At 43.7% G+C, this 10464-nt stretch overlaps 2 protein-coding genes across 3 annotated transcripts; one reads left to right on the top strand and one right to left on the bottom strand.

Moving 5' to 3' along the window:
* The first annotated feature begins 587 nt into the window (after positions 1-587).
* LOC105702455 (arginine/serine-rich protein PNISR) lies at positions 588-7898 on the top strand. Of its 2 annotated transcripts, none has more exons than XM_012430041.2 (11): positions 588-815; positions 1118-1306; positions 1842-2098; positions 2472-2643; positions 2794-2975; positions 3804-4046; positions 4124-4226; positions 5312-5374; positions 5700-5794; positions 6000-6153; positions 6226-7898. In XM_012430041.2, exons 1-11 carry the CDS (start codon positions 722-724, stop codon positions 7005-7007), a joined length of 2334 nt encoding a protein of 777 aa, XP_012285464.1. In that variant the 5' UTR covers positions 588-721; the 3' UTR covers positions 7008-7898. The 2 variants fall into 2 exon arrangements, with proteins under 2 accessions (XP_012285464.1, XP_012285463.1); XM_012430040.2 differs by having other exon boundaries at positions 5303-5374; positions 6226-7007.
* A 92-nt stretch (positions 7899-7990) lies between these two features.
* Positions 7991-10289, bottom strand: LOC105702456 (28S ribosomal protein S5, mitochondrial). The gene is made up of 6 exons (XM_012430042.1): positions 10139-10289; positions 9700-9798; positions 9267-9614; positions 8887-9117; positions 8594-8793; positions 7991-8414 (listed from the first exon to the last, which is right to left on the bottom strand). The coding sequence occupies exons 1-6, from the start codon at positions 10209-10211 to the stop codon at positions 8037-8039; spliced, it is 1329 nt and encodes a 442-aa protein (XP_012285465.1). The 5' UTR covers positions 10212-10289; the 3' UTR covers positions 7991-8036.
* Between the last annotated feature and the right edge of the window lie 175 nt (positions 10290-10464).

Raw genomic sequence — 10464 nt, forward strand, 5'->3', positions numbered from 1 at the left:
AACGCTATCCTAACCTGCCTTGTTCGAATATATAAGAACTGCTGCACGAGTATCATCCAGCCTGCCCGTCGATCATTTCGAAATGTTCACATGATGGACTGACTCGATTCACCCATATACCCCTGTTATCGATCCGAGATTAGCATTCATATTTTCTTCCATTTACATCTTCTCATTTTATAACGATTAACAATTGGTTAGGGTGGGTTAGGAATGGGTTACAACGGGTTAGGATGGGTTACCGGTAAGTTAGCATAGATTGGAACAAGTAACCACGGGTTAGGATGAATTACCTGTCCATTCGGGTACAGGATGTTGGGACCAAAAGGGATCAACGGAGGACGTCATTTAAAAGCGAAAGTTCCTGTATTGTTTTCTCCTGCGGTGCGTGGTTTTCGAATTACGAGCTTCTCGAAACAAATCTTATACCCCTCATTGTGAGGGGCAACAGGTGGCAAGTACCATTAGCTATCGGCTTCGACCACCAGATGGCAGTACAGGGCTGTTGTACGACTTTGCCCGTGAGCGACCTCCCAACTCGTTCGGTTTCTATTCCCCTTTAAATCGCGATGGTGGTGACACTGTGCACAGGTCTCGGCTTCGCTTAGCTATCGTACGGCATCGTAACCTCGAAATCTGAAGTCGGTTGCCATATTGATAACGGAGAAGGTTGATTCGAGTTAATTTAGTTTGATGTGGCATTTTCTTGTATTCGAGGTGGATGAAGATGAATAAAGAGATTTTCGAAGACAAGGATTATCCTACTCAATGGGCACTTAATCCGTCTACGTATCAAAACATGAACAATGATCAAGGTAAGGGAATTGTGTTGTTAATTTCTCTTAATGTCAAAAGGAGCGGTGTTAACCATCGGTGTTTCCGTTCGTGAAAGTACAGAAAGTTTATGCTCGGCAAGTTATGGGCTGGAGTAACGAAAAAATTCCGAGTCAAAGAATTCTTGGACCATTAATCGTCCTGTCCGATCTTTTGTAAGAATGAGTATATTTCGGTTTCTATCCGACTTTGAAATCGGCGAAATGTTAAGGTGTAGTTTTACGTAATTTATCGTCGGTTTCACCTTCTGATCATGATTTACGATGAAATTTGCTTCGTTTAGTCGATTGGGCAGCCTTAGCTCAACAGTGGATTAAGATGAAGGAAACCGTCGTTCCACCTGCTCCGCCACCACCGACTATTACCTCTGGCCGAGTAGTCGACGATGGCGGGGGAGAAGCTCCTATGGATATGGATACTAAAGATGACGATATGCCACCGGCTCCCCCAGCTCCCAGTATCAGTGGATCAGGTTGTAGTATTGCACGTGACGCTTTGCTTTGAATGTTAACCGATTCGACGTATCGCGTCGATAACCTCGAATATCGAAGCGTGACGGACACGGTGGCAGTATGTATCTTAGACTTTTAACGAGAATTGCCGAGCCAGCTTCTCTATGAGATAACTTGATCCGTGCTTCCTGCGAGGTCGTGACGACCGTTAGTAGATCGTTTTTCTCCCTTATCCGGAACCCATGGTACATTTTTGGCTGTGGTTCTTTAAGCGACTTAATCTTTGTAAACGAAACGATCGACCCAACGATTGCTACGAAATCCTAGGTGCGGATTGGATCCGTAGTTTCCTCGGTGTTGGGTTACGAAGTAAAGTCGCTGCATGAACTGCGATTACGTTGCTTTATCTTAACGTAGAAATTTGTATCCGTGGTGTTAACTTTTATCTAACGCACTGAATAAAGGATCGATTGGCTGAACGATATCGCTGTGTTGTGACGGATAGGAACGAATTTATGTACCGACGCTTGACCATTTCGTATTTATATGGCACAGAAGCATGGAATCAGTGGAATCAGTGGGATCAGTGGAACAGTTCCGGTTCCAGTTCGAACAACTGGGAATGGAGCGGGGTTCCTCCACCTGGTATCTCTATAGCCTCCGATGGAAAGTCGATACCGGTACCGGCTCCTCCCGTTGTACCACCTGCTCCGACGATATCTGGTACTTCGGGATACAATGTACCGTCACCCGCACCCCTGCCACCTCCGTATCCTTTCAATTCGATACCACCGACGCAATCGTATAATCAGGTGAAATATTACGTGTCCGTTGAATTAAAAAAGAGAAAAAAGAGAAAAAAGGAAAAATACATACACCCGATCATTAGTTGGACATGTGTTGTTTAAACCGATCGGATATTTTATTCCGTCACTGTTTGGGTAATCGTTGTCCCTCTTCCATATTTTATTGCAGCTTGGACTTTGATGACGATCTTGAATAATTTAAAGTAGCGTTTCACGAATACGACCGATACGTGTTTTTGTGCGAACAACGCGTAACGTGTCTCTATGGAAAAATTATATTTTTCCTGTTTTTCTAATTTGGTGTTTATTGTGAAGCTGATTTTCTTTTCGAATTAATATAAAAATTTGTCGTATTTCGGTCATTGAACGATGGTTTCAGGTCCCTTCCTTTTGGCCTGGAGATCAGCCCGTTCCGGTTCCTCCTCAACCTCCTCCGTTTGTCAAAGGTATACGTCACTCGAGCAGAATACCTCATGTTCGAAATATGGACATGATAAGAAATCGAGACATCCGAGAAAAAACACCGGAAGAGGATACGAGTACAACAATAGGTAATAATATTAATTTCGTACAGCATTATATAACGATGATTTTTAATGCACGTGTCCGATATTAATCTTGGGATTAATGTGCGTACGAGGTTTCTATGTACAGCTAAAATCCTATGATCGGAAATCAGGAACTTTGCCCTTGTTTCGCAGACGCAGCGAAAAGGAGACAATTGCCTGCCTGGATCAGAGAGGGTTTGGAAAAAATGGAAAGGGAAAAGCAAAAGGCAGTGGAACGGGAGAGACAAGAAATGCTCAGGCGACAGGAACTGGAAGCCCGAAAACAAGCCGAAGAAGAGGCTCGTGCTGTACTTAATCCGGCCAAGAGCAAATTCGTACGTGTTTTATGCCATTTTTATACGCAACTTTATATCGAATCAAATGCAGATCTCGAAAGGAGAAAACGAAAAAGATAATTAGGCACAATTATAGTGGATTCGGGTTACCTTGCCAAACGATCTTGTCTAACGACGATCGGTCATAACGAAGACGCGCGGCTTTGAAAGCACTACGGTAGTAATTTTCCCATACGAGTCAGTCAACGGTCGAAAATGTTGCTTGTACAACCTGAACGTGGATTAAGAACCCCGTGCGGTCTATTTTAACAAAGCATTTTCTCTCTATATCAACACCCAACTAAGTGGCTTCTAGAAACTGACAAAGTTCTCTTATTTCGTAATTTCCTTTCGACCTTTATTGCATGTTTTACTTTCCTCTGTCGCGTTCTTACACATCTCGACACGGACGGAATTAAGAAGCAACAAAGGAGAACAACGATGCTATGAATTTTTCTCTGGCAAAGAATTTATTTATTCGACGTAGGTCGAAGCATAGGTATCTCAATTTTACGTGCATACTTTTTAACGTGATATCACGCGGATACTTTGCCTTCTTTGGATGGCCATTGCGGCTGTTGACGAACTTTGCTGACTTTTAGTCGTAATATCGGACGGAAAAACGGTGTCTGCGAAGGGAAAATAAGTGTTCTCTCCCGCCGATAAATTAAGAAGGAACCCCACGTTCTTGGGAGATAAAGTGGAAGGAAACGGGACGAGAGGTCGGAGCGTTAGGTTCGGGTGTTCGAGTGCATCCAACCCATAGGGTTCGTTCGTTCGTTCCGAGCCCAAGTTTTCCCCATGGCAACTTTAGTCCTGTAAAACCAGGATTCGGATTCCGACGAAGAGGGGGAACGCGAGTTTGAGACGACGAGTCAGAAAGCAGAAAAGGAGGCTGAGAAAAGCTACGAACGCAGCCCGGACGTTGTCAAGCCGAGGAAATCGCGCTTCAGGGACGCGATCTCTCCCGAGACCTCGAAATCAGCGGCTAAGGAAGGAAGTCCCGACGTGACGTCCGCCAGAATTCCAACGCCCCCGAAACGCTCGAGAGAAGAAGTCCTGCAAGAAATCGTCAGTATTTCTCCACGTCTTTGCCGCCTTGTCCGCTCGAGAAGAATACTCAGAAAGAAAACGTATTTATGCCGCAGATGTTGAGAGTGCGTCGATCGCTGACGGAAATCCTATTGGAGGTAACGAACGAAGAAATAGCCTCGACTTGCAGAGAGGTATGGAGCCGAGCACGAGCCAAAGGTACTCCGCCAGATACACCTGCTAGAACTAACAGATCGCAATTTTTCAATTCTTTTTCTTCCACTGACGTCCAGAATCCGATTTTATACAGCAGTCAACGACCACGCTGTGGCTACCAACGACTGCTGCACTGTATATACACGAACCTTCGAGTATTAAACGACAAGTGTTCTTCGATTCGTTAGGCTTAGTTATTTGGTATTTTCAGAATGCCCCGTTTTCGTGCATTACTTCTTTCCAGGGGTAGTTACGTCTGCACCCGCTTGGTCCATTTATGTGGTGATTGATTTGGAACCTTTCGAGTTTGTCGACATGCATGATCGATGCCCCAGGTCGCGTTAGTTTGCCTAGGGCTGTGATTCTGGGGTTTAAGTATTTGGTATGCCAGCGCCTGGAAGGGTCTCGAGCCCTCGAGAGAGAGAGACACTTATCTTCATATTCCGACTGCGAAGCATAAAGTCTTGACGACCGGTAAACGCGTAATCATTCCATTGCAGCACCTTATCGATCGGTGGTTCGCCCAGGATTTTTGGACATGTACGAGTTTAATAACGATGAGAAGCTCCATGTACCTCTGAGAAATTTCAATAAAAGAATCCAAATCAGCTCAAACGAAAGCCCAAGAGACATGGTTAACTCGCGAACAGATTTATTTCAATCCCACTTAGTCGAATCCCGTTATCAGTCGTTCGAGTACATGAAGCTAATTAATGGCCACTCTTAACACGGCGTAAATTGTCAAACATGAGTCATGATTTATTGAAATTTCATCTAAAAGCTAGTACGAGATCGATCGCGATGTCAGTTTCGTGTTGATTTTTCATCCATTTTTACTTTGGTACACACGAGACCCTGTGTTCCAAGATTCCCCGAGTCGGGTCGCGCTGCTTTCTTGCAAATTCAAGGATGATCGCGGTAAGACCGAGCTACGTGTAAGCTACGTAGGAAAGAGTACGTCGGATCTCCTCTTCGCTAGATGCAGGCCCGACGGGCTCGCTTGATGAAAAGGGGGGATGTACCCAGAAAAAGTTGGATTCCAGCCGGCGACTGATTACTAAATCCGTGTGTATTGTAAGCCCCTGCAGGAACGCCCCCCATCGCATCAATCGACAACGCGGCCCCTATTGCTCAGATCACTCGGAAACTTGGTAAGTAATTCATACTTTTTCTCTCCCCGTCGTAACGATAGATGCGTGCGTGCGTGCGAGCGAGCGAGCGAGCGAGCGGATGTAACGCCCTTAAAAGCATTGCCGGCAATGCGCGGCTCTCCCTAAACCCTGTGTCGGCCGATCCCCCTAACTAAATTCAGATTTCGCCTGTCGGATGGAGAGTTCATTGGCGTTCATCGCGTGCGGCCACGGGAGTGTGGCGACTCTTCCAAACTCGCTCGGTGCAAAAACGCAGCTTGACGACTTATCCCGAAGGTGGAGGCGACTCGCGAGCAGTGAGTAACGGAGACTCGGTCTGTTATAGGTCTGGGCATCTACGGAGACAGCAACAGTGAATCCGAAGCGGAGCAGAACGAAGACGAGGAGCACAAGGATAACGACAGCGATGAAGAACTTAAGGTGCGTCGATTTTGAGGGATTCATTTCCACTTTGCTTAACGAGCCGTCGGCGACCGTTTTACCCTCCACGGCTTGTTACGCTACCACTTGCGTTCATCTTTATGCGTCGATGTCGAGTCATTTTTTGCCCACTTTGCTCACTGGCGATACGTAAAGGGAAATTTCGCTTTCAACTTTCCGCTGATCGCAGGAATTGTGTTCGCAGGAAACCCTGAGGAGGCGACAGCAGGCATTTAAAAAGACGGAAGAAGAAATCGAAGCGTCTTTGGCAGCAGAGGAGGAGAATTCGCTTCGCCAGCAGGGTCAGTCGTATAAGCACTCGGAAAATCATACCGGTAATAGTAGCTGCAAAGATCCAGGTATATCCGTGTAAGCAATACGAATCGTCTTCCGGCGAAGCATTCAATTTAACGTTTAACTTCGTACTTTAGTTGATGAGAAAGAAAAGATAGATAGTCAAAGAGAAACGTCGGAAACCCGATCCAGCGGTGGACAGACGCCGCAGCAGCAAAGCGTCACGACCGACACGGCCAAAGCTAGTTCGTTGTCGAGGTCGATAGACTCCGACTCGAGCAGTTTAAAGTCGTCCAGTTCTGATTCGAATCGCAGTTCGATTAAAAAAGGCAAGCAATTGAGCAAGGACGCCGATCGGGGTCGGCGGAAGAAGTCCAAGAGCAGGAGTACCTCTAAAACCGAACGGTCGAGGTCGCGCTCTTCGGATCGCGTTCGCAAGCGCAAATCTAAATCAAGATTTTCCAGATCCCCGAAAAGGTACCGCTCGAGATCGTCCAGCTCTTACAGGTTCGCCGAGGATAGACATAGGTCACGGTCGAACGATCGGAAGAGATTGAGATCTCGCTCCAGAGGCAGGCGAAGGTCCAGACCGCCGACGTTGAGCCGAAAGTGCTCGCGATCGCGATCCAAGGGAAAGAAAACCTCCCGATCGCATTCTAGAAGCAGGAAGAAGAGTCCGCTTAAATCTAGCAGACGAAGCACTTCTCATACGAGGGATCAAAGGGGAACGCGGTCCAGATCCAGGGACAGAAGACGATCGCGATCCGGTTCGAGACATCGCAGGCGATCGCGATCCTACAGCTCGCGGGATAAAAGGAAAAGTCGATCGCGCTCCAAAGACCGCAAGAGATCGCGATCCAAATCTCGTCACTTGGGCCAACGTGATGGAAAGAAGTCGTCTCATCGGTACAGAGACTGAGTGTGTCCGATTTCAAATCAAGGTTGTATGATTCCCTTTTCGAAATCTTAGGTTTAACGTTCGGTCAGCGATACGAGTTCCTCTATCTCTAATTGTTTTTATAACCATTTGTCAGCACGCAATCTTAATTCTGTGTCATACCGCCTTGGCTGAATCTTGGCTAGATGAGAGTTACGGCAGTAACTGCGACGACGTGTAAGGTTTCTTTAAATATGAGTACGATATAATTAAGATAACAGTACATTCTTCAAATAAAATCATTTCTGAAAACCTCTGAGACCTGTAGAGTTGAGTTCGGAATTCTGCGCATGATTTCTTCTTTCCTCGTTATCAGCCGACATTTCCATATTCGTGTTACTTCTTGCACGGCAACTTGAAGGAGACATTTGAAATCGGAATAAAGGCGCAGAAAAATCAACGGACGTGACGATTGTATTTCCACGCCATCTCCAATTTTCACCGAGACGTTTAATAGAAATCGATTGGTCTATTGATTACACTCCTTATTCAGTGGATAGATTCTCTGTGTATTTCTGTTGTACGGATTTCATGCGGTATTTCGCTCGCTGGTATCGTTCTACGAACGTGAGACGTTTTTGTTTTTTTATTTTATCATAAATGTACATTCCTCGTGCGTGGAAAAAGACACGATTGTCTTTTCAAATGATTTTGAGTACTCCGATAAACTACTCACCAAATCCAAGAAGGAACGACGATGATCTTTGGTGGAAGGTTCTAAGGAAACTACACTCCTAAATCTATAGACGTTCATGCACGGTTCTCTTTCACGAGAGGAGAAAGGAGTAACGTTACTCGAGTTGGGTTCCCGAGAAACCCAGGTGAGATCGAAAATAGCAGAAACTAGGGTCCCCGAAAGAAGAACGTCGATAACTCCACAACGGAGAACCGTGCTTGGATAGCACAAGAATCAATTTGATTTATATAAAACTGTACCGGTTTAAAAACGCAAGAACGTCAACTAATTTACGTTCGATATTTACCTATCTTTATTGAATATAAATGAAACATTTACAATTCCTTCTTTTGAGGACGGTCGTACGGTGCAGACTTTGCTTCCGGATACTGATCCGTTAAAAAGCTGCGCAATTCTCCGTGTTCTGCTAATAATCGAATTTTCACTTGGTGCTGATTCCTCAAATACTCTTGTTTCTTCTTATATATTAACCAAGAATTCTGCGATGTATAGAATGGTGGAAGCTTCTTCTTTTGCAATCTGATCTTCCCATCCATCACGTACTGTCGAAAATCTCTGACCTCATCGACCTTCACGTCCTTTAGCTCTCGGACTTCCTTTGGGGAAGCAAGAACATTTGGATAGTAACAATTCTCTTTCCTTATCTCGACCAAATGTAGTTTCTTTTCCTCGGCTAACTGGTTATATGATTTCTGGGAAGATATATTTTTTTTTAGAATAACTTCATTTAAATAGGAATAGCATATTGACAAAGTAACGGAATCATCAAATATTAACGTAACGATTGGCAACAAAAAGATACGTATACACTTGTACGTCTCTGGACGCGGTATAAAAACTATTGAATTAAATCTACGAGACATCTCTTTACCTGCTGTAGTAGTCCAATAAAGAAAGCCTTCACCAGATGTTGAAGGTTCCTGTTTCCTTCCACCTTGGCGTATAGATCCTTGATACCGATCACGTCGCAACAAGATTTTATTGCTCTGTGGCAAACTAATCCATAACCCTGCGGTTTTTTTGCCACATATACCTTTGTCTTTCCAAACTGAGCATAAAAATCATGCATCACTGCAATCACAGGACAAAATTGATACCTTTCGTGTCGAAATAAAATTACCGGAAATATACTTCGGAGCTATCGTTTGGTCGAGTGAAGCGTACCTGTATGATTATTATACAAATTAATGTACATTAATCTCTGAGCAGCTCGAGCTTTAGATGTCCTAAGAGCTCCTTTTGGATCGGGCGATTTTGCCAAGGAAAGTCCCACGACTCCGTTAGAATTTCCGGTAACTACGAATGCACTGGTTCTTCTTCTACGACCAAAAATACCTGACATATTGCATACTACTTTGAACTCCAAAATTCTGGTGTCAAAACCTTCAAACTTATCTGAAACAATAATTTCATAAAATTCCATTATTTGGAAATGTTATGATAGTGCAAACTGTAGTTTATACCAATCTATATGGTGCAGAGACAATAAGTACTACTGAACCATTATTCATTGTATTAAGCTCACTGTACGTTATATCATGTACCTTCTCCAACAGGTTCGGGAGGTCCGATACTTCTTCCTCCTAAGTGGTAACCGGACCAACCGCGTTCTAAAGGTGACAGCTTTTGAACTTTACGAACACTTAATGAATCTCTTAATGAATTAAGCTTTTGATCCCTTTCTGGATTTTCAGGTAGTTTATGTTGAACCACTAATTCCCGCCCTCTCACCACCGAAGTTGTAAGACCGGGCCATACCATGTTAACTTTCCCAACACCGATAACTTGACCTCTGTTCAGGTTGCGTATAGGTTTTCTCCCTCTTCCTCTACCACGTTTCTTTCCAGCGTTACTTACACTAGTTACACCTTTCCATAACTGATCGGCTGAAACTGAAAATGTAATCGTATTTGTGCCACTGCTATCTCTGTTTGACGTAGTAACTTTAACCGTTAAGTTTTGAAGAAATCATCTTACTTTTATTAAAAAAAGATGTATTCCGATGGCACAAGAAGACCAGGTTATGTGGCTGTAAAAATCTGTCTCTGGTCAAGATCTCGCTGCATTTTGTTAGACCTAAATTAAAGTACATCGAGTAGTCTTTCATATTTAGCTCCGGAAAAATAATACATTATGTGAATTCAATATTTTGTACTCGTGCACTCTTTTCGAAAAATATCACCTGAATTTACAATTGGAGAATACTTTGACGTATCTAATATTCATTACGTCTTAGCTTATCTATAGCATAATATACAAAACGTTAATACATCTTTATGCTAGGATTTATCAAGAAATATCGCTCTGCTTCAATTAGAGGTTATACTTTCGAAAAAGAGTAATGTGCCATTAATCCTGAAATTCACAGGATACATCAGAAAATTAAATTGTTTTGTATACTAAGTTTGGTAAATACCGGTCTTTGAAACTTGTACATGTTTTAGTGGATGTAACATAACACTACAAGCACGGAGAACTTGACATGCCATCGCCGAGAAATTGTTCCGATTTCTCTTAATAATTACGGAATTCCATACTCCTCGAGGATGAGTAGAGCATGAGATATATTAACGGTATGGTACATACAGTAGAGAGCGCTTATATTCAATTCTTCGCATTTATCACCGAGTCGGTGTCCTCTAGTGGCTTTATGCCGAACCTATTCCACGTTTAACGTGGACATGTTTCTTGTTACACCACAAATTCAAACGTATATACTTAAATTCTACTTCAACGTGTTAA

This window comes from Orussus abietinus, unplaced genomic scaffold (assembly GCF_000612105.2).
Source record: "Orussus abietinus isolate OABI.00-Male unplaced genomic scaffold, Oabi_2.0 scaffold17, whole genome shotgun sequence".
NCBI lineage: Eukaryota > Metazoa > Arthropoda > Insecta > Hymenoptera > Orussidae > Orussus > Orussus abietinus.

Bases quoted from the DNA above. Each gene is read 5' to 3' on its own strand.
- LOC105702455 (XM_012430040.2), top strand. From the start codon at position 722: ATGAAGATGAATAAAGAGATTTTCGAAGACAAGGATTATCCTACTCAA. The intron at 2,099-2,471 runs GTGAAATATTAC...CGATGGTTTCAG, and splicing joins CGACGCAATCGTATAATCAG to GTCCCTTCCTTTTGGCCTGG. The intron at 5,795-5,999 runs GTGCGTCGATTT...TTGTGTTCGCAG, and splicing joins ACAGCGATGAAGAACTTAAG to GAAACCCTGAGGAGGCGACA.
- LOC105702456 (XM_012430042.1), bottom strand. From the start codon at position 10,211: ATGGCATGTCAAGTTCTCCGTGCTTGTAGTGTTATGTTACATCCACTA. The intron at 9,615-9,699 runs GTAAGATGATTT...TTACATTTTCAG, and splicing joins TACATCTTTTTTTAATAAAA to TTTCAGCCGATCAGTTATGG. The intron at 8,794-8,886 runs GTACGCTTCACT...CTGTGATTGCAG, and splicing joins TTTGTATAATAATCATACAG to TGATGCATGATTTTTATGCT.